The sequence below is a fragment of the Balaenoptera musculus genome, chromosome X (assembly GCF_009873245.2).
Source record: "Balaenoptera musculus isolate JJ_BM4_2016_0621 chromosome X, mBalMus1.pri.v3, whole genome shotgun sequence".
NCBI lineage: Eukaryota > Metazoa > Chordata > Mammalia > Artiodactyla > Balaenopteridae > Balaenoptera > Balaenoptera musculus.
Window position 1 is genome coordinate 103,213,340 of NC_045806.1, and position 22,597 is coordinate 103,235,936.

Here is a 22,597-nt window from a genome sequence, read left to right on the forward strand (position 1 = left end):
GCTCATCTGGGCCAGAAGAGGGAAGAGGTAGTGGTGTGGCCCACTTTGAGATGAAGGAAAACTGACCACGATCATGAAGGGGACATGAACATTCTATGTGAGGGCTAACAGATCGAGAAGATCAGTGCAAAAGGATCAAGATAGAACTTTGCGAATTACACGTGGGCAGAATAGGCCCACCTACTCCGTGGGCACTGAAAAGCCAGTCTTCCCAATGGCCTTCCCAGAATCTGAAATTCTCTTCATTAATAGCCTACATAAAGGGTGGTAATCATGACATAACTATAGTTAAAGCGTTATGTAACCTAAGAGGAGTAACACATTTCCTAGAAGACACATTAGCAGTTCATCTGACTAAATCATCAGTCACTATTGTCACCTCGTAGAAAAAGCACTGAAGGGGTGAGACACAAGACAGTTCTACCTTGATGGGGCCTGAGTATACTAAGAAGCCCCTGGGCAGCTATGGTGGAAGTACAGGAGCACTTGGGTGATTTCGGGGGTGGGCTGGAAGGGTTGCTGAAGGAGAGTTAGACAACTTTCACCTCTTTCCTTCCCACGTTTTTCTTAGTTTTCTGCTCATGGTAGACATAGAGAATATGCAAATGTCTCAAATAAATTCTTCCCTTTCTTATTCTTTTCCTGCTGGGCAACTGGACTTTCAATGGCTTCTAGAGATTTCAGAGATCATTGGTTTTCCTTTTGTCCTTTAGAGCCTAACTATACATTGCATTTCCAGCCCTACAAGCTGCAGCAAGGGACCATGGGGCTATTGAAATTTCTTTCTCTTTTTCTTATTGCAGTCTGCTCCCAGTTCTCGAGAGGGGTGTATGCCATCTTTGGATTCTATGACCAGATGTCAATGAACACTCTGACCTCCTTCTGTGGAGCTCTGCACACGTCCTTTGTCACACCCAGCTTCCCCACTGATGCAGATGTGCAGTTTGTCATCCAGATGCGCCCAGCCTTGAAGGGCGCTATTCTGAGTCTTCTGGGTCACTACAAGTGGGAGAAGTTTGTGTACCTTTATGACACAGAAAGAGGTAAGAAGAGGCATGTGCTCTCCTCTTTGAATATTCATGTAACAGCGGTGTTCGACCTTCCTCAACTCATGTTTGTCCCCTTCTCTTCCAATAAATCTCATATTATTTTAAAATTGTAATTAATATTCAAAATGAATTAAAGAGTGAGGCCAAAAAAGAATCAAAACAATAGCAATTTTAGAATCTAGTTTTTCAAATTATACATGTCCTCCCACCCCCAACTTTGAAAAGGGGTTTCGGATTATCCTCCTGGTTGAACCACTGTTGTTGACAAAGAACCCTTCCCCCTCCCCAAAATAATTTATCTGGTTTACATACACAAATTAAAAGCAGCTTAGTCTAAAATAGAGAGAGGCCTAAGCTGGAAAGGTTTTGGAGAATTAATCCTGCCAGAGACTATAATTATCCTCATTTCATAGATGAGAAAACTGAAGCCCAAAGAGGAAAAGTGCTTTTTCACACAGTAGTTTAACCACAGAGCTGGGACTGGTGGCAATGTCTCTGGCTTGCAGATCACATTGGGTGTTCAGATTATAGGGCTTCAACAATTATCTGATGGAAATAATGAATGGAGACTGGCTAAACCGGGTTTTGGGGGTGGATAGTTTTTCTAATAGTAAGACATATTATACTGAATCTATTGAGGACAATTATATTGAAACAGTCTCAAAACTTAGGGGTCTGATCTTAAATAGTATACAGTTAGGTATACACATCATAATGCAGCTAAACAGACTCCTAAAACCCAGTGATCTTTGAGGGCTTCCTCAGTAAAACCAGGGGATCCTATCACCATGAGATTCCAAAAGATAGTGTTACTTTATCACTTGTTTGCTTGTAATCCAGGTTATACACAGGGAATGGCTCTCTCTGACTCAGGACTTTCTGACTCAGAGAAACAAGGAGCAAATGGAAGGCCTATCTGCCTGAGGGGTCCCTGGAAATGACATTCTTATAGGTAACTTAACTTGAAGGGCCATTTTGTTTTTAGGAATCCAGAGTACTCTTCACTTCACTCTCATTTTGATTCATCATCAAACCCTGTGAGGAAACACTAAGGCCTGTATTTGCTTATGGTACTTACCTCCAGAATATTATCAAATTTCATGAACCTGAAGCAGGAGAGCAGAGTTCTAGCCCATGCTCTGCCACTAACTAGCTCTCTGACCTTGACCAACTCATTCAATCTCTCTTGGCCTTGATCTCCTCACCAAAGCTATGTCAGCTATGTCCCTTCTTAATGTAATATTCTATGATTTTTTTAATATTATACCAGACATAGGACACTTTGTATCTTATTACTAATCCTAACTTACATCTTATCAGTTAATTAGTCAACCAATCTACAAACTGTTATCAATCCTCAATGGTTTATTCAAATCTTGTGAAACATGCTTATATAATACTGTTCCAGTGGGGGTAGACAGAAAAGGACATTCATGAAACAATTCATGAACAACTTTCAGAGCAAAGTATCAGAGTATCAAACTCAGTATCAAATTGAGTGCTACACTACAGATTCTGATTACTAGGAGAATTGTGAAAAGGTAGCACTCCAAGAAATAGAGTTTTTGAAGGCTGGCTAGAGGAGCCAGGCCTTAAAGGATGTATAAGCTGTGGATTGGAAGAGAAGAAGGAAATGGAGTTTGGGGAAGAGAAAAAGAACATGAACAAAGGGCAGAATCAGGAAGGAGTGCTGTGTGTTCCTACAGATCTTTGCCTGACTAGAGTACCAAAATAGTTTGAATGTTCTAATTCACAATTTGCTAAATTTTAATGCATTTCATTTCTTTCAAACACTGAGGATGAATTAGCCTATTTCCATGTACTATATACAGTGTAATCTGGTGCATAAAAATCTAATTTTCAGAACTGAAGTTTGTAAATTAGACAGCTTCTCTCCTGAAACTTTTAAAACTAAATATCAGTTCTGCTAATGCTGTAGCCTCTCATTTATTGAAAAGCAGGAGACACAAGTTAATGTATTCTCTCCTCATCTCCCATGACCCTCCTTTGCCCATTAGCTCTCTATTAGAGGAAAGGAAGCAAAAGTCCATCTCTGTCTGTTTCTTAATCTGCATTTTTTTCTCAAATCATCTCAGTAAATAGTTTGTTCAATTCTATGGTCTTAGAGCCAAAAGAAACCTTTCTGACTTGTGTGTGTTCATATTTTTTCCTCTATAGCCATTTAGCTGGTGGGATTAATCTGCTCTGCTTAAGAAGTACTTTCCATAAAGTTTTATACTAATTTCCTCCTTGGAAAGCCTTCTTAAAACACTGCATATTATGACCCTGTTCCAAAAGTTTCAATGGTTTCTATTGCCCACATTGAAAAATAAAAGCAGGCTATTTCTTAAGACTCGACATAATTATGCCTCAACCAACCAACGAACCTGTTGTCTTTATGTTACTAATGAGAACTTTCTACTACAGGCAGCTCCCATTTTCCACTGTTGCCCAAATGTGCCAGAACCATACTTGCCTCAGCAACTGCACTTCTACTACCTGGAATTCTTTCCATCTTGATTATGAAAATCCTTCCTGCCTATCCTTCCATTTTTCAAAACACACTTCAAACTCTACCTCTCCAAGGTAGCTTTCCCTGACCACTCCAGTGCACAATGATTCATTCATTCATTCAATAGGTGGCAGGGTTAAAATGATGAACAAGATAGACACGTCTCCTGCTGTTATAAAGCTTACATTCTAATAAGGGAGATAGAAAAAATAATAAGTAAGTCAACAAATAAAATAATTATATATTTAGGTAAGGTGCTATGAAAGAAATGAAGAGACAGATCCTAATGGATAGGACCTAATTTTAAAAGGATTCTCAGTGACAGCCTCATTGAGAAGGGGCATTTAAGCTGAGAACTAAAGAAGTAGAAGGAGACAGCCATGTGAAGAATAGAGAGAAAGAGTTTTCAAGCAGTGGAAATAGCAAGTGCAAAGGCCCTGTGGCAGGGAAGAGCTTGGTATGTTTGAGGAACTGAAAGAAGACAAGTGTGGCTAAAGGGTAGTGAGGAGGTTGAGAGTGGCCTAAGATGAGACTAAAAAGGTAAACAGAAGCCAGATCATAGCCATGGAGTACAGACAGGAGCCAAGATAAGGAATATGAATTTTATTCTAACTGCAATGTGAAGTCATTGGAGGATTCTGAGCAGGGGAGTCACATGATCTCATTTAAGTTTCTGTAGAGAATGGAGTGTGGTGCAAGAGTGAAGGAAAGGAAATGAATTAAAAGGCCATTGTGGTCATCCAGGTGAGAAATGATGGCAGCTTAGACTAGACTGGAGATGGAGAAAAGTAGAGTTGAAATGTATTTTGGACACAGAATCAACAGAACTTGGTGACAGATTGACTGTGGCATGTGAGGGAAAGAAAGGATTCGTGGGTGACTACTAAGCTTTTGGCTTGAGAGACTGGGTAAGGTGGAGACGCTATTTACTGAGGTGACTGAGGGTAGGAGGTGAACCACTCTTAAGGAGCAGAGACCTTGCCCACCTCTGAATGCCCACAGAACCCTTTTGTCCATATCATTCACTTGGCACTTACCTGCTTTCTGTTGTTATTTCACTGGGTCTGCTATTTACCTTCCCAGGCGCTTCTCTCCATTATGATAGTCAACAATTGCTTAACACCTAGGTTTAGACTTTGTGCTTCCTCTAGTTTCTAGCACAGGCCTGAGTCCATACTTAGTGTTTTCCCAATTCCATTAGTGATTCATCCAGAATAAGCCCACGTCTTTTTTTTAAATGTTGGACTGAAAGAAAGAGACAGAAAAACCAAGAAGGGAGGGAGGGAGGATTAGAGGGAAGGAAGGAAGGAAGGAGGGAGGGAGGGAAGGAAGGAGGGAGGGAGGGAGGGAAGAAGGAAGGAAGGAAGGAAACTAAGGAAAGGAAGGGAAAGGGAAAAAAGGAGGGAGGGAGCTGAGTGGAGTTGTCTGCCTCGACATAAAGACCGAAATACCCTCCCTACTCCCCCCCACGCAGCCTCCCGATCCGCACCGCACCCCGACTCAATCCCGCCTAAATCCCTCTCCCCCTTAGTGAGGATAAGGCACCATCGCCTCCAGACACTTGGTGGAGGTCTTAAGGGAGGAAGGAAGGAAAGAGAAAACCCAATTTATAACTCAAACTATGTGGTATGGTTCTTTAAAATATTCAATAATGTATCTATTCTGTATTTTCTCTTTTTCTACAATGATCATCTCTTGCTTCAGTAATAAACATTATGGGGAGAAATTACAACTGCAAAGTGTAATTTTAGAATTTTTAAAATTACATAAGAGAGAAATGAAAGACGGAGAGAGACAGAAGGGAGCACCTATAATTACATTCAAATAAGCTAAATATACAAATGATGTGACTCCACTGCATAAGGGCAGGGATGAGTGAGGAGCTGAGAAATGGGTTAAACATTTGTGGTCATTTAAAAGATTTACAGCACAATCAGGGTAATTTTATCTCTGAAATTATGAAACACTGAGTGGATTTCAAGGCTTTGTTAGTTACGCTTTGATTTCTGTCTGCTGAGTAAGGTCTGATTTTGTGTTTGCAGGTCATCACTTTGCTTAGTTACTAAAATCACCACCCTGGTTTGTTAATACAAAGCTGAAATTTATGCTCTTGGTGCTATATACATCAAAAGTCAGCTCTTGGAAAAGTCATGAGGTTTACTAAGTGTGATATCTGCCCCTTTTGTACCCTCTTCTCTTTATCGACCCCCTTTTTGTACTTGTCTATGCCTGCCCTCCCTGGCTTGACATCTCTGTCCTAACCTGCCTCTACACCTCCATAAAAACTCTTCCACTTTGCTATTAGACCTATCTTTTGGGTGCAAGTGACCTAGCTCTCTGCAGTGCTAACATTTCCCCCAGAAGAGCAGCATGCTTGAGAACTGCAGCCAGACTCTCTCGTGCACCTGACAACTCTCCTTGGCTTCAATGGGCACACCCCACAGAGATGAAGGAATCTGGCCCAGCCTGTGGCTCTCGGCTTAGATAATGAGATAATAGCTCAAAGTGCCCTTTGAGGCAACTAGTCGCTACCTTCTTGTCGGTGTTCAATAAACTCCTGCTGTTTCCTATTCTCAACCTGAAGCTCCCTACTCAGTTCCCAGGTAACTCTCAGGAAGTCACCTGCCTTCTAACAGACCTTTCTGTTTGCTCTAGAAGGTTGTGTCAGGACGTGGGCACTGACAACAAGTAGTCGGTCAGTCCACAAGCAATTATTGGGCGTTTCCTAGTGCTGGCTTGTGCTAGGCCACTGGCAGTGTTCGAGCAGAATTCGGGTCCTGCCTTTCAGGAGCTGACAGTCCTGTTGCTGAAGCAGTGATTTATCTCAGGGGCCTGGAAAAATTAATTTTTCACCCAACTGTTGCCCCATCCACCAACGAAACTTGCATTCATTAGAGCAGGCACCTCGTGAAACGATTAAAGTGTTGCCAGATAGCCAGGAAGGTGGGAAAATGTTAAAATCTCCTGAAGGACTTAAGAGGTAAAGAGATTCTCCAAGACAAGGAGAAAGGGCCTTTCCTCAGAGGACCGGGAATGTTTTCAGATTGGCTGGATTTAAACTCTACTGAGAGGCAAGCAGAGCTTAGGTCCCTCGCACCTTCCTGCATGCTGTCATTTACCACCTACTTACATAACCTGGCTTCATCCCTTCCATCCAGTTCTACTTTCCCAAATAAGGCACAGATTCGCTCTCTGCATCTCTCTCTCTCTGCCTGTCTCTCTCCCTACCTCCACGCTTCACCCTCTCTCTCCCTTTCTACACACACACAGACACAGGCACGCATGCACACATGCATGGACAGACACATATCCCAGTACCAATCAGTGGTACAAACCAGCAAACCCCTATTATTGTCATTTTATTATCTTAGTTTGATAAGAACAGCTGCCATTTTTAAGCATTTATTATGTACTAGACCCTGAGTTTATGAATTACCACATTTAATCCTCACGGCATCCCCGTATCTTTACAACAGAAGGAAACCAAGGCACAAAAAGATTCAATGATGGCTCCTAGGGACCACAGAGCTTAGTGTGCCAAAGCAATGAAAGCCAGGAGTTCAACCAAGGCCTGCCACACTCCACAGTCTGTGTGTGCTGTTCACTGGGCTGCCATATTGCCTCCCACACTTTTAACATTGAAACTGCGATTAGCTCTTCCCTTAGTCTTCCCTTCAGCCATTCTTCAAAGGACCTGTTACCTAGACCCTCCCTGTCCTAGTTGCCTTCCTGTGGATGCACTCCAGTTGTCCATTTCTTTCTTAAAGCCTGGTGTCCACAAAAGAACACAAGAGCCTTTGGTCCCAGAGTCCCAGGGATCCAGATAGGCAGCAGGGGAAAAAAATCGAGATTAAGGGATAGATGGGGAGCAAAAGTAGTAAATGCAGCCAGACAGGTGGGTTTGCCCATAGTGCGCACTCGTGGAATGCTGTGTTGTGGACCTGACTCTGAGGTGAATCTGAACTCGTAGATTCCTCTCTGGGGCAAAGCCGCTTCCAGAGCCCAGAAAAATCTAAACCTGCAGGCCGTCATCACTATGGGACTGTTTTTGGTTGGAGCAGAAGAAAGCAAGGAGAGACTGATGATAGGTTCTACCATGGCTACTTGGCAGGAAGTTTAAAGAAAGTAGCAGGTAATGGTTAAAAAAAAAAAAAAAGACGGATTATCACGGATTTTTTTTCTCTTCCACTTTAAGAACTGATTAAAGGATTGCGAAGGTAACAGATGGCTCCAATTCTAGTCATGTCTAGTTGCCTTTTGGGAAAAACGAAGCCAAAAGAATTTTTATTGAAAGTCAAGCTACTTTTTACATCTGAATGAATTAGGAAGACCCAGAGAGTACAATCTCTGGTGAGAGACAGATACTAAATTCCCCTGTTTGAACAACAATAATCAGGGTTGACAGTACCTGAGACATTTGGTAGTTTCTGCAGCCCGCCTAATCTATTGTGATGGTGCTTCAACTATGAGGGCATCTCGAGAGCCTGCACAATAATAATAATGAATGACTATTCGGACCGGATTATGAATAAAAGACTGTACATCTGTCTGTAATGAGAATTTCATTGAAAATGAAAATACTAAAGCTGTCATATTTTTTAATACTTCGATTTGCACATCCTTCACTGCTTTGGGGCATAAAAAGAGAAACTGCCGAGAAACTTGTTGTCAGCTCTTGAAATAAATTATCATTTAAACACTTCCTCTCCACAAAGGTTATTAGCTTAGTAGCTTGTTCCTGGGGTTGGACCATCAGTTGGGGAAAAAAATCACTAGACATTAAACTACCCTTTCAAAAGCTGAATATTAGTTACTGTGGAAATTGTTCTCTCAACATATTCCATTGTATCTCTCCAATGCTGCAGATTAGACTGAAGCGACTATTAATAAATACTGTCATATTTTACAGCTGTCATGCAAAGCTGAAAAAAGGCTTTGCTGTGATTAGATCCTGTTTACTGTAATATTTCTAGCTCAGACTCGGAAAGGCAGTTGTCCTATAAAGGTATTTTCCAGAAGTAGAATATTTCTCCATCAAATGACATGACTAATTTTAATGTATCGTTAACTCCTTGGTGGCAGTGAATTTGAGGTTGAATTGACTTTACAGCCAGAGATACATCCGTCTCCAGAGACACACTAAGCTAAAATGTCAAATTTTTTCTCTTGGGTTGTCCTTCATATTCAGAGATGTTGTTTTGAGTAGTCCCCTCCTCTGTAGAAGGACACATTTGCATTGGTTTATCCGCCTTCTTTTGCCCTGTCCCTCTTGTGACTAATTGCATTGTTTGCAAGACAGCTGGTCTGGATTTAGGCTAGGAATGACACTTCAGTGGGCTAGCTAGTAATTCTGCTTCGTGAGCTAAAATGCCACTGTATGAGTGAAAGAAATAGATCTCTAGCCCCCCTACCATGCAGTAGCTGTTTGTAATGGTAGTCACATCTCTGAAAAAAGGAGGTGACAGCTGGCAGGGTTGCTTTTGCCCTGACCTTCCGTTGCTTTTCATCAAGCTCCTTGAGGAATTAACCCTCACTAAGCTGAATATCTAGTTTTCAATGAATGGGTGATCGTTACACCATCAAGGAGTAGCTGATGTGTCCCATGAATTCACGGTGGAGCCTGAGCCCGGTCTTTGAGAAGGCTCTTCTAAATGTTCCCTGGGGAAGAGACAGACTGTGAGGTAGCTCTGCAACTGTGACTTTGAGGTTCGTCTCCTGGAGCCCCCTGAGACAACAATTAGAGCCAGGGCAGGTTTGCCATGGAAGTGAAACAAAAGAATGCATGTAATGTCTTTCGCACCAAGCTGAACACAGTAACATGCTCAATAAATTTTACCTCTTATTATTTTAACAGTGGTCCTCCATGCGGAGGGAGGGTGATTTTCCCCCTGCAGGGGACATTTGGCAATGTCTAGAGACATTTTTCGTAGTGGGTAGAGGTCAGGAATGCTGCTAAACATCCTACGGTGCACAGGATAGCACCCCACCCCCAAAGAATTATCCAGACCAAAATATCAATAGTGCCAAGGTGGCAGCAGGGTCAAAGGACAAATGGTTGCAAGAATTCCTCAAGGGGTTGTAATGAACCAATGTAGCATTTATTGAGTGTCTCTTACTGTGCCTAAATTGGTGTTAAGAGTTATGTTAAGTAGAAGGTGGAGTCTTTAGCCTTGAAGAACTTACATTATGGTCAGAGAGATGGGATAAGATTTATGTACAGATTTGAAGTACTGTGAGAGTCCAAATAAGAAAGAGTTCACAATAAGCAAGCGGGATCCATCAGGGAAGGCTCCATGGAAGAAGTTAAACCTTTTTCTGAGCCCACCACCCAACTGCCTTCCCTAGCAATGACCTTGCTTTGATGGCTAAGGCCAAGTGGTTATCTAGAACCAAAACAAAGTGGCATTCCCATCAATGTTCCCAAACGTCAGAGCTTAGGGCAAGAAACACAATTAAAAGAAAAACCAAAAAGGGAACAATGTTCGTTTTACTAAATGGAAAGCAATTACAGAGCTGTTGAAAATAGGCAGTAAACAAAAGGAGGGAGGGAAATACTGGCAAAATTCCATTTTCCCAACTAATCCTGTAGCAAAAGTGCAATTTGCAACAAAATCAACAGTGCCCTCTCCCTCTCCCTTGCAGTCAAACACATTGTTTGGCATCAGCAGCGCTACACGTGATGCCTTCGCAGTAAAGTTTACAGAAGCTAGGAAGACAGAATATGATTGGCCGGGGTGGGGGGGGGGGCAGAGGTTAAGGTGGAGCACAGCTCACTCCTTCCCCCCTCCTCCCCCCACAGTCTCTGTGGAGCACCCTCATTCAGGGGGAAAAGAGGGGCACAAATAAAGGCTACAGCACTCCCACTCTTCCTGAATCCTTTCCAATCAATAAGTTGCCAGTGTCAACTGCTGTCCTGCTTTGTCGACTCCACAAACGATCTGATTAATTCTCTGTGCTAACTGCCTCAGCGGGCTTTCTCGGCAGTAGAACAGAGGCTAATTAAGATCATGTCAGGCGAGGAGGCTGACAGGTTGTGTTCCTGGGCCACACTGAACTTTTAGAGGGTGCTTCAACTTCACCGCAGGCAGGCAGTGCTTGGCCAGGCACCGATTCCATAGCAGGCTTCTCATTTATTTCCCCGATTCCTGAATCAACGGGCCTCCGTTTTGTCAAGGATTTACATCCTTCTCCTTGGGGTAATTAGCTGCCACTGTGTTCACTTTGAATTGCATTATTTCAGTTTCCTTTCATTTGAATTTTTAATATGTTTGTAAACAGAGATAACAGTTAATAGTGGGGTCATTTTCCCTCCTAAATCACGTGTGTGTGTGTCTTACCAGCATATAGCCCATAGAGGTGAGTTTAGGACAGATAAAGGAAGCCTTACTTCTCACAGCAGGTAGAAAATGGAGGAAACATATGGAACTCATTACACCAAGTGGTGGATTAGACTGAAAATATAAATAGCTTCCCTCTCCCCCTAAATAAAGGCTTAGATGAATTCATGGATGACAGACCCGTAATGAGTTATTAAGGGAAAGAGATGTTCGGAGATTTCTCTAAACTGAGGTTGACACACTTTGCAAAGTAGACTTAATGGGCCACATTTGCCTTCCCATAGGCACATGGTCACACAGAGTACGGGCATCTATGTCCAGAGTTTTTAAAGATAATTTCAAGAGTCTGTTATGTATCTAAGAAGTGGGGAGGAATGCTGAGAAACAGAACGCTCTCCAGAAACATTCTGTCTCTTCTCATATGATCAGAGCCTCCAACCACACATCAAGAACACCCAGTTGTGAGAGGTGACTGGCTCAGTTAAGGATGCTGAAGAAAAGCATCATCAAACCATATCCTCAGTTCCATGTCCAGCTCTTCTACTAAGTAGCCATGTGATCCTGGGCAAGTCATATAGCCTTTCTGGTCCTCAGATCCCACATCTGTAAAATGAGGGCGTGGACTCAATCGTTCTTCAACTAACAACTCCTGAGTGCAGGGATTCTGTGTCAGAGACATTACTGGGATTATGGAAGTGAATGAAACAGAGTGCCTGCTCGTAATAAGCTCACAGTTTAGAAGGGGAGCAGAGACAGGTTAATAAGTAAGTAGAATCTAGAGTGATTCTTTTAGGTTCTAAAATTTTGTGAGCTATTATAGCACTTCCATTTATAATGAAGCCAGAACTCTTTTTCAAATGACCACTCTTAGGGAGGGTTATGGAGACACAAATAATCACCCACATTGGCTTTGGAAATTAGCCAGAGACCCTCAGCACACTCTTGTTTTTTCTTGCTCATTCCTTAGTGCTCAGCCCTTAACCTTTCTAGGAACCTGCTAGGTAGAGGAGAAAAGGAGACAATGCTTCATTGGTAGATTAGGATATCCCAGTAGATCTTAAAACCCTTCCTGGCAGATCTCCAAGTTAGGGACTGCCGTGACTCACTTCTAACAAGGTTTGCTGGGATTCTCAACAGTGCCTCCCCTCCATTCAACATCTTTAAGCCAATACCCTTCACGTTCTTAAAATGACAATCTCATCTGCAATCTCAAGGCTTCTGTAAAATGCATGCATTGTTTCCTACCAAAAATGATATGAATTTCTAGCATAATAGATAATGCAGTTTTGTTTGTTGAATATATCCACTTTCTCTAAAGATTCAAAATGCTTCACTAGGCAGGACAGTTACAGTTTTACATGGGCTTTCCAGAGGCTCTCCCCAAGTCTAGATCCATATGTCTAGTTTTTCCCTAAAACCTTTTCCTTGATGCTCCACCAGTACCTCAAACTCAACCTGACAAACTCTGAACTTTCATCTTCCCAGAAAACCCTCTGCTCCACCTATGTTCCCAGGCTCCATGAATGGCACTGCCCAGCTGCCTGAAGCAGAAACCTTATCCTTGAATCTTCCTTCATCATCCCTCACATCTCATCATCAAAGACCCTCTTCTACATTCCCACTACTACTGACTCAACTTCAGTCTACCATCACCTCCTGCTCCATCCTCCTAACTGATCTCCCTGATTTTATGCCCTCCACCACCGCCAGAGAGCAATCTTCCCATCACAGCACTCCCCTGCCTAAAAGCTTTCAGCGGTGCCCTGTTACTCCTAGGACCATGTCCTAGTTTCTTAGCACGGCACAGAAGGGCTTTCACGATCCAATTAAACTCTGACCCATTTTCCTAGCCTCATCTCCTCCCAGTCCTTACCCACTAGTTCTCTACACTCTAGCCATATGGAAGTATGCCACGTTCAATAAGCAACATGTACTATGCCTTTGTTGGGTTTTCTGGGGGAGGGGTTGCCTCCATGCCTTTGCAAATACTGTTCCAACTTTCCAGCACTCAGCCCCCTCACTCCACTCTCCCACCACCACCCCCCAACACACACACAAACGTGTTCCCGCTCTATCTGGTAAATGGCATATCCTTCAAAACTGTTCAGATATTCTCTTCCCTAGGTCTAGGTGTCCACCACTGCCTGCCCTGTGTCCTTATAGTATTCTGTATATGCCTCTAGTATAGCACTGATTATACTATAGTATTTTTATGTGTTTATGTCTTTCTCTTCCTCACAAGACTGTGAACTTCTTAAAGACAAGATTGTCATCTTATTCATCTCTGCCAGCACTCTGAGTATAATACAGTACCTGGATTATTATCATTTGTAAACTGAACAAATGAATGAGTGAATGTCAGACCTTACCTAAAAACAAAATGGGAGATTTCAGGGACCTTGATGAACTGAAGGAGATGGAGTTGGGTAGATTATGTCCTCAGATCATATATTAGGTGCTCAACTATCTCCTATATACTGTGCTAACCTTGATTTTGAGTTCTTCTGTGACCCAGCCTCCTTACCAAAAATATCACCTTCCTGATCCAACCAACTTGGAAGCAGAACAAACATTTTAGTGCTGGGAACTTTAGTTATGGGTTTCTAGCTAAAGGACAAATCTGCAGTGAACTAGATGCTCCCTGAATCTCAGCCAATACAGAGTCATTAACATTTGAGGACTCTCAAATGCTAAGGTGTAGATATTGCACTATTTCATACCAACCAATGGTATTTAGAGATCCACATGCGTTCTCTAAAGACTAGAGCAGCATGATATTAATTTCCACAGCTCCCAGTGAAAAAGTAAATAAGGCAAATTATTTCAAATTGTTTGTGTAGGCAATGTGACAAGGATGAAAAGTGATGCGAGAGCAGGTGCAGTCAGTTCTCAGTTATCTGTACCAGACGAAGCGAGCCACGCACCTATAATCCAAAGGGCATTTCCGTAGGCTTTCCATAAACAGATTTTTCCTTCTTGCTTCTATCCTACTTAGGTTTGGCCGGGCATGGGCATAAAAGGGGGTGCCCCCAGGGAAAGGGATCTTTAAAGATGTCCCTTCAATTACAAACTCCTGAAAGACAGGACGAACTAGCAGGAATATGATACAAAATAGTTGTGTGGAGAGATAGAAGTGGGCGCGGGAGGACACAGGAGAGTGAGACCCTGAATTCAGGGAGAAAAAGGGTGGTGTCAAGGCCCGCAAAACAAACTTTGCTGATCTTACAATGACCAGCCCTGTTCCTGAAACCATAATTACTGACAGACACAAATCAGGAACAAAGATAATCAACAATAAACATCGTAAACCTGGTAATTTTTGCAAAAGAGATTTGACGTGAGGCTTTACGTTGCTTAAAATTTTTCTTGCTTGAAATTAAAAAGAATTGCATCAGCTATGAAATTTCCAAGATCCAACAAGCAAACTATAGAATTCTTACACAGAAGCATTTTATACCCCTGAGAGGCTGAGAAAAGGTTTCTAAAGATTAGTCAGGTCTCTTTCTCTCTTGGGAAGCTCTTGGCGGAAGTGTATTCCTCCTGAAAATACTGAAGAGAGAATAACTGGTTTCTATTTGGTACAGTGTGGCAGGAAGCAGTGCAATATTATTTATCAAAACTACCCACTGTCTTCCATCTTTTGACTTTTTCCCATAATATAAATGTGTTATGTTTCATCAATAAGGTGGTAACTTTCAAGAGGAGGGACTAAGGCTTACCTAAGTGATGCTTTTATCCCACCACTTTTATCCACCTAGAACAGTGCTGGATAGTAGCATAAAAAAAAAAATCTTAGATATGTCAAGCTGGAAAGGTCTTTAAAGTTCTTAAGTCTGAGGTTTCAGCTTCCAAAAAAATGGATTGGCCCCATATTTTCTTGAGTTGGTGAGTTTTCTAATCTGTAATTCTACTTAAAATGTGGGATTCCAAAAACCTAAAGGCTAGCCACAGATTTATCGTATTAAGTCTTTTCTACTCTGTCTCAATTCTTTTATCAACATAATGGTAGTAATATACTTTGCATCCTATCTCACAGGAATAAAGAGGAATGGCATAATGACGTAAGCTAAAATCAAATGCCGAATATGACTGAGCAATTGCGTACGGCTAAAAGAACTGCTCTGCAGACAAGTGGTTAAGATGTAAGAAGACGGGCTCATCCTACTGTGCCCACAGAGTCACAGTGCTTCCTTTAAGGCTTTACCCAACAGAACCGAAAGCGTTTATGTACCTTTCTACATTCCTTGGGTATTCATCTGCCCAGACGATCCAGCCAGTTCTGTCTATTCCTTCTATTGATTAGCAAGTCACTGCATTAAATGGGAAGAGTCCACAAATGCTAATCAGACCAGTGACTCCTATGATATACTCCCTGGGCCATACCATGGCTAGCAAGAATGGGTTCTGGGTTCCCTGCCTGTTTCTTCACCCTTAAAGTGAGATAATTATTGTACTTAACTCATAAGATTGTTGTGTAGACTACATCCATGAAAGGCACCTAGAACAGTTCCTGGCACCTACTTAGCATTCTGTAAGTGTTAGCCATTATTATTATGTGCTTATGAGGGTCACAGGACAGGATTGACCACTGAGACATAGAATGAAGATACTTAGCTGCCCTGTCATGTCTTGTCTGTGCCTTGGGGCCACCCCGCTCACTTCTCCAATGTGCTAATTTTGGTCCTCCTCTATCAGAATCAGAACCTGTTCCCAGGAAAGGAGCTGGGAAACATATTTACATTATACAGAGGTAGAAATGGCTGATGCACAACCTCACTCAAGACATCTTTGTATTTTAGTCAAGTACAGAAAGCCTTGGGCCAAAAGAAGGAAGCCTTGCTTTTGGAATTGCAGTACTGGTGATGGGGGATGGTCATTAGTTTCCTACAATCCTAACTTCATAGCCAGCCCTCTGTCTGTCCCATATATTGCTAAGGCTAGACCCATGGCTGAAGAGAAGGAAATGATTGGAAAAGCTAGAGCAGTGCATTTTTGTGGTTTTACTGGGCACGTGTTCTGGAGAATAATAAAACAGAAAATGGCATTCTCTTCATTCACAAGCAAATACAAATGCCTAAAGCCAACTTAAGCTGAACAGACAAGCTCTTTGGAAAATCTTGAAGCCAGTGGCTCCACCAAAAATACATCTATATTTTCATTTTTTAATAAGCTGACAGAAAGCAGAGCATATGTCTTTTCTGACACATTTTAGGCTCCCTTGGATTCATAGTATACATATTGAATCCTAGAATTGTGAAGCAAAGCTCAGTTTATCGTCTTACATTTGTTTGGCTTAAGTTGGCAAATATTGGAAAAGGGGACGAAGGACCGTGTCTCTAGTTGCAAGTTCCCTTCCACCTGCAGGCCCATCCCCTGCAGCCATTGCCATAGGACTGCGTGGACCATCATTTGAGTGGATCACCCACTAGGAGGGCTGTGAAAAGAAAGCGGAGGACAACAGTTGGAGGGCATGGGGAGATTGCTGGTAATTTTGTGGGAAATCATGGGAAGAATCCTTTTGTGGTCTTATAGATGAACAGATAAGATATAACAAGTACCCTCACTGACAGTCTTCAGAAATCCAAAGTCAGCATCCCCCAAACTCCAGCTTCCTCATCACTTTATCTTAGGGGCTATCTCCACCAAGCAGATGTTCAAGATTCTCTGGTACAGTGGCCTGTCTTCTGAACATAGAAACAGGGCATGTGGTCTGGTGATGTGTTTTCTTTCTGGTTTATTCCAAGACAGGCCTGAGGATTTCAATCCCAACTCTGACATCAATCTGCTGTGTGACCTTGGGCCAAAGTCTGAGTATCTGTAAAATGGAAATGGTTATAGTATCTACGTAACTAGACTGTTATGAAAACTAAATGAGATATGGTAGAAGTGCTTAGCACAGTGTCTGATAAACCAAAATGTACTCAGTACATATCATTAAATCTTTTTTTGTTGAAGTATAGTTGATTTACAATGTTGTCAGTTTAAGGTGTACAGCAAATATCATTAAATCTTGCTTTTTCTTAGCTAGACTGATCATTTGTATGTTTGATTGAAGTCTTTCGTGCATTCATACTTAATATAATTATTGATATTGTTGGATTTACATCTGTCATTTTGCTATTTGTTTTCTGCTTGTCTCATGTATTTTTTCCTCCTATACCACTTCTTTTTGTGTTAAGCCAATATTTTTTTAAGTAAACCATTTTAATTACTCTCTTGAAAAAACAAAGAAAGAAATGTACTCAATACATGGTAGCTATTATTACTTATGATAATGATTAAAATTCTAGAAAAGCATCAACATGAAACCACATTTAGTTACTAACTTCAGGAATCACCTTTTTAGAAAAGAAGGAAGAATACATGAAATTTGGACTGCTCCAGAAAATCCTGGATGTCTTATCACTGTACCTAAAGGCACTTCTTCCCCTTTAGTTTAATAAGGCATCTTAGAAGAAGAGATGGAAAGAAGACAAAAATAGGAGGCAAAAGCAACCTTCTCACTGACCCCATAATTCCTTATAGCTGCTGCTAAGCTATTTAGAGCTCTGGGATCTGACTTCTGCTTCTAGCTCTCATCCTTTCTACTCTCTGAATGTTCCAACTTGAAATTAGAGAAATATTTCCATCAACTATTTGCCTTCATGATCTTACTTAATATGTCATTGAGATCTCAAAATTATTGCTTAACTCGAAGCCTCTAAAGTGGAAGGGAAGTCAATTATTCTAATTAATATTGTTCAAAAGAAAACCTACCACTTTATACTTCCAAACACTTTTTCCCTGTCTTTTATCGTCATTCATACCCAGTGAGGAGGGCAGTGTATGTGTATCATTGCTGGCTTACAAAGGAAAAGGGGGAGGTGACTTGTCCAAGGTCACATAGCTAATGAGTAGTGAAAGCAGGACTAAAGCCTGAGTTTCCTAACACCGAGTCCAACAATCTTTCCACTCCACCAGACTATCACACGATTTTAGGTCAAGGGATTATCTCCTTACTGACTATGAAAGGCTCAGGCTTTGGGGGAAGTTTGGAGACTAATGAGTAATCAATTCCTCAGACTAATACCCTCCCTTGACTGAGCACCCACTAAGTGCCAGGCTCTGCGCTGAGCCTTTTAATGCATCATCTCCTTTAATCTTCACAACAATTTTACAAGGGAGGTACTGTCATGATCCTCATTTTACAGATGAGGAAGTAGAGGCAAGGTTAAGTGATTTGCTCAACGTCACACTCCTAGTAAATGGTGGAGCTAGTCCTAGACACCATGTTTCCTAACTCCCAGTAAAGTGTTCTTTCTACTACTCCACACAGACAGGAACTTTCAGCTCAATTATTAACAAGGAAAGGATGCTATCTTTAAAGATGCTTTAGGACAAAAAGATAAGCCCGTTCTCTCTCAATTCCTCAGACTGATAGAGGAGAAAAGTAAAGAAAGCAGGCAAATCATGCTTAATCCACAAAGCCATGACTGTGCAGCTGTGGAAGGACAGTTAGGGACATGGAATCCAGCAGAGAGAACTCAGGGGTAGGAGTACATCTTCTCTCACCTGCTCACACCCTGAGCTCCAGTCACAGCTGCTTCTCGCCAAATAGAAGGGTGAAGTAGGAACAGGCAGTCTGTGGCTCCCTTCCTGCCATGGGAGCTTAGGGCCCTGCTCATGTTTCAGTCTATCCCACATCCTCATCAAAACTGCCCTGTTCCCTTTTCCCTTGAACTCTGCTAGGTGTCTGGAGCCAGGTCCAAGTTCTTGTGGCTAGGGAGGACAATGGTTGCACGGCCCAGTGACATTTGCTTTTTTAGGAAGTGCCTTGTAGACCTTCCCCTTTGAGCATCTGAATTGGGGGCTGCACGACCAGCTCTGCTCACTGCCTCTCCCATCACAATCCGAGGTGGGGATAGCCAGTGAAGAGGGGCATGGGGTATAGGTTGCTACGGCTGACTCACTCACTGATCATTGAAACTTGACCATTCTCATTTTCTTGCCTCCAAAATCCTCCCCTGAGGATACAGATGAATGCAAATCACCCTAAAGACAGGAAAGGTGATGCTCCATGTGCACAGTTAGACTGGGAAAGCGAAAAATCAGTTCATTATTTCAAGACCTCTTGTGATGCTGTAAATACACAGTCAACACAGAACAAAGATCCCTTTTTCCCCCCTTACATTATTTATGTGCCATCTAAAAATTACATGCCGGTTCTCTTTCCAGCGCTGAGAGGGAGAAACATGCATATTCATGATCTGATAAATATTTAAGTGGGATTTATTTAAATGAGAGAGTCCATTTACAAACATTCCCTGGCTCTGAGATCTTATCCTGGGCACACAGAGGGAGGATAATTTCCTCTGGTAGATTCAAAACCTCCGCTGGCCACCTGCCCCCCTAACTTGGAGCTCTTCCTTGAGAGCCGGTGAATGCCGCCTGCAGTATTTCAAGGCAGTCTTCCGTACCTCCTCCCTCCAGGCCTGCCTTCCTGCTCTGAGCTCATGCCATAGGATCAGTTGTTGGCAAAATGCTAGAGCCGGCAGTTTATTTGGGGGCAGGGGAGACAGTCACAGCTTCCTTTGCCTGGGCCCTTCCTCTTCACGACACTAGCCCACAGCAGCCAACACCCCTGTCCTTCCTATGGTCCATCTCTCCCCCCTCAGGGAGGACAGTTTTGTGATACACCAGATAACCAGGACTGTGCTACCCCTTCCAGGAGGATATGCATTTCAATACCGCTAAAGCACTTTGTCAGTGCTTCTTTTCAAAGCATGTATGCCCACAGTGTTTCATCGGCTCCTCCAACAATCCTACGAGACTTCAGAGGCAAGAATCACTTTTTAAAGTCTTAGAGATGAAGAAATAAAAGAGAGGACACCCTGCTTGTCCAACCTAAGTCACACAGCTAGTAGTGGCAGAGCTAAGACTCAAAATCACATCTGACTCTTCAATCAGGGATCTTTTCATTATGCAAGGCTGCCGCTCCCCTGGGAGGATGCCTGGAGAGAAAGCATTGGTAACCCAAGGGGAAGGCTAATGGTGAGCTACCAGGCATTGTGCCTGTAGGTGGGGGAAGTATCTGGGGATGCCTGTGGCTGTACCCAACACCTCTTCAATCCTATCGTACAGGTGACTATCATACAGTATAAGCTTAACTTTGGGTTCTCCATTCTGCTGCCATTCTTGGGCACCACCGTGGCTCTAGCCCTAGCTCATCGTCCTCTCTCCCAAATTAAATTCACCTGTTTGTGTCTCATTTTATGGAAGCTTCATTGGATGATCAGTGAATTCACCTGTAGAACTGGTCTGGGCTAGGGTACTAATACTGGTTACTGGCTCAATGTACAACGTCTCCTGGGTCAAATACACGTTTTGACAGAAGCTTCTAATGCCTTAACTCGAAGACACTGTGTATGCAAGGATTTCAAGCAATGAGCCAGGCCAGCGAGGGCGATGTCACTGAGCAAATGGACTTCTTAGGTCTCTAACCTGTGCTACCTAAGTGACCATCTAGTCTACCTAATTTAGGGTTAGCAGGTAAAATACAGGATGTCCAGTTAAATTTGATTTTCAGATAAATAAAAATTTTTTTAGAATAAGTGTGTCCCAAATATTGCATGGGACATACTTAGTCTAACAATTATTCATTGTTTATTTGAAATTCAAATTTACTGGGCTTCCTGATTTTTCATTTGCTAAATCTGGCAACTCTGGCTTAATTATAAGACCTGGCCCGGTGAGAAGTACCATCAAAAAGTGCCTGTTGGGCATCTGCTTGCTTGTGACACTTGGTTGTGATTGAGCCCATAGCATGTAACACTGTACGGGAAGGGCTGGAGGTGGCGAGGGAGAAAGAGAGAAGGCAGCTGTGAGAGAGAGAAACATATCATCCAGCCCATTATGAGACTGGTCTTAGTTATTTGTACGTGACATAAAAGTAATGTTACTAGGCCTTTTTAGAAAATATAACTAGTCCTATTTGCCTCTCATCAGCAACTCCTCCCCCTGCACCCATCTGCTATGCTATTCTGCTCTTTGATAAATGAAAAAGGAACAAGTCATGGCCTTGTGTTCTCTGAGAGTGATCCGGGCCCCAGAAGGCATATTGCAAGCAAAGAGCAAGGCGGGCTGGAGGGGCGTGGCCGGGCCACTGCACAGAAGCAGGGATGCCCAGATGTAATTAAGCACCAGGCGCAGACCCCAGGAGTAACTGTGGGAAGAGTTCCATGACCAAAAAATATTAGCGAAGTGAAGTGGAGAATGTTTACAAGCCTAATTAACAGTTTGCACAACTCCAGATTTAAAATTTTTGCTAGCGCCAAGCAGTTTTGTGGACTGACACCATGGAAGCTGAGTTGGACCCAAGGGAGGGGGTGGTACTAGGCTCTAGCTAGTTGGTGAAGTCCGGTAGCTAAGGCACCTACTAAGACGTTCGAATTGAGGAAATGACCAAATGAGAGCAGGAACAGTGGGCTGACTCATTTCCAAGACAGTAATGGAGGCTAAGGAATGCAAACTCCAGAAATTAAGCCTTTGAGTAGGAATAATAATGATGATGATAATAAGAATAGTGAACCTTTAAAGCATACATTTCCCCAAACACACATTATTGAGTGTTTTAAACAAAGAAAGCTAGTCTAAGCCATCATTTTACAGATGAGACAACAAAGGCCCAGAGAGGGGAAGCGATTTACCTAATGTCACACAGCAGGTCAGTGGCTGCATCTTGACTCCCAATCCAGTGTTCCATTTACTGTCCAAGGGTGCTTTTCTGGAGATTCTAAAGACGTTGAGTTTTTCTCCTTCATATTCTTTTTTTTTTCTGATATTTTTAGTTTTGTTTTACTTTGTTTTTATTGAGGTAAGAACACTTAACATCTACCCTCTTAAAATATTTTAAGTGCACAATACCATGTTGTTAACTATAGGCACAGTGTTGTACAGCAGATCTCTAGAACTTATTTGTTTTGTATAACTGAAATTTTATACTCTTAAACAACAACTCCCCTGTCTCCAGCCCGTGGCAACTACCATTCTACTCTCTGTTTCTATGATTTTGACGCTTTTGGCTCCCTCATTTTAAGTGGGATCATGCACTATTTGTCCTTCTGAGACTGGCTTATTTCACTTAGTGTAATGTCCTCCATGTTCATCCATGGTGTCACATATGGTAGAATTTCCTTCTCTTTTATGGTCGAATAATATTCCGTTGTAAATGCATACCACATTTCATTTACCCATTCATCTGTCAATGGACATTTAGCTATATCTTGGCTATTGTAAATAATGCTGCAGTGAACATGGGATATCTCTGCACAATCCTGCTTTCAATTCTTTTGGATATATACCCACGAGTAGGATTGCCAGATCATATGGTAGTTCTATTTTTAATTTTTTGAGGAACCTCCATACTGTTTTCCATAACATCTGCACCATTTAAAGCTCCACCAACAGTGTACAAGGGTCCCAATTTCTGTACATCCTTACCAGCACTTGTTGTCTTTTTTTTTGTTCTTGTTTTTGCTTTGATAATAGCCATCCAAAAGGTGTGAAGTGACAACCTCACTATGGCATGGATTTGCATTTCCCTGAGGGTTAGTGATACTGAGCACCTTTTCATATACCTGTCGGGCATTTGTATATCTATTCAAGTCCTTTGTCCATTTTATAATCAGGTTATTGGCTTTTTGCTACTGAGTTGTAGGAGT

The 22,597-nt window shown here is 42.2% G+C and overlaps 1 protein-coding gene across 1 annotated transcript in view; it reads left to right on the plus strand.

Annotated features, from left to right (window-relative positions):
- The window catches only part of GRIA3 (glutamate ionotropic receptor AMPA type subunit 3), a 286,926-nt gene that overhangs the window by 71,662 nt on the left and 192,667 nt on the right, over window positions 1-22,597 (plus strand). Inside the window, exon 3 of the mRNA XM_036840418.1 lies at window positions 804-1,043. Within this exon, the coding sequence (XP_036696313.1) occupies window positions 804-1,043 (240 nt within the window). The remainder of the gene's footprint in view (window positions 1-803; window positions 1,044-22,597) is intronic.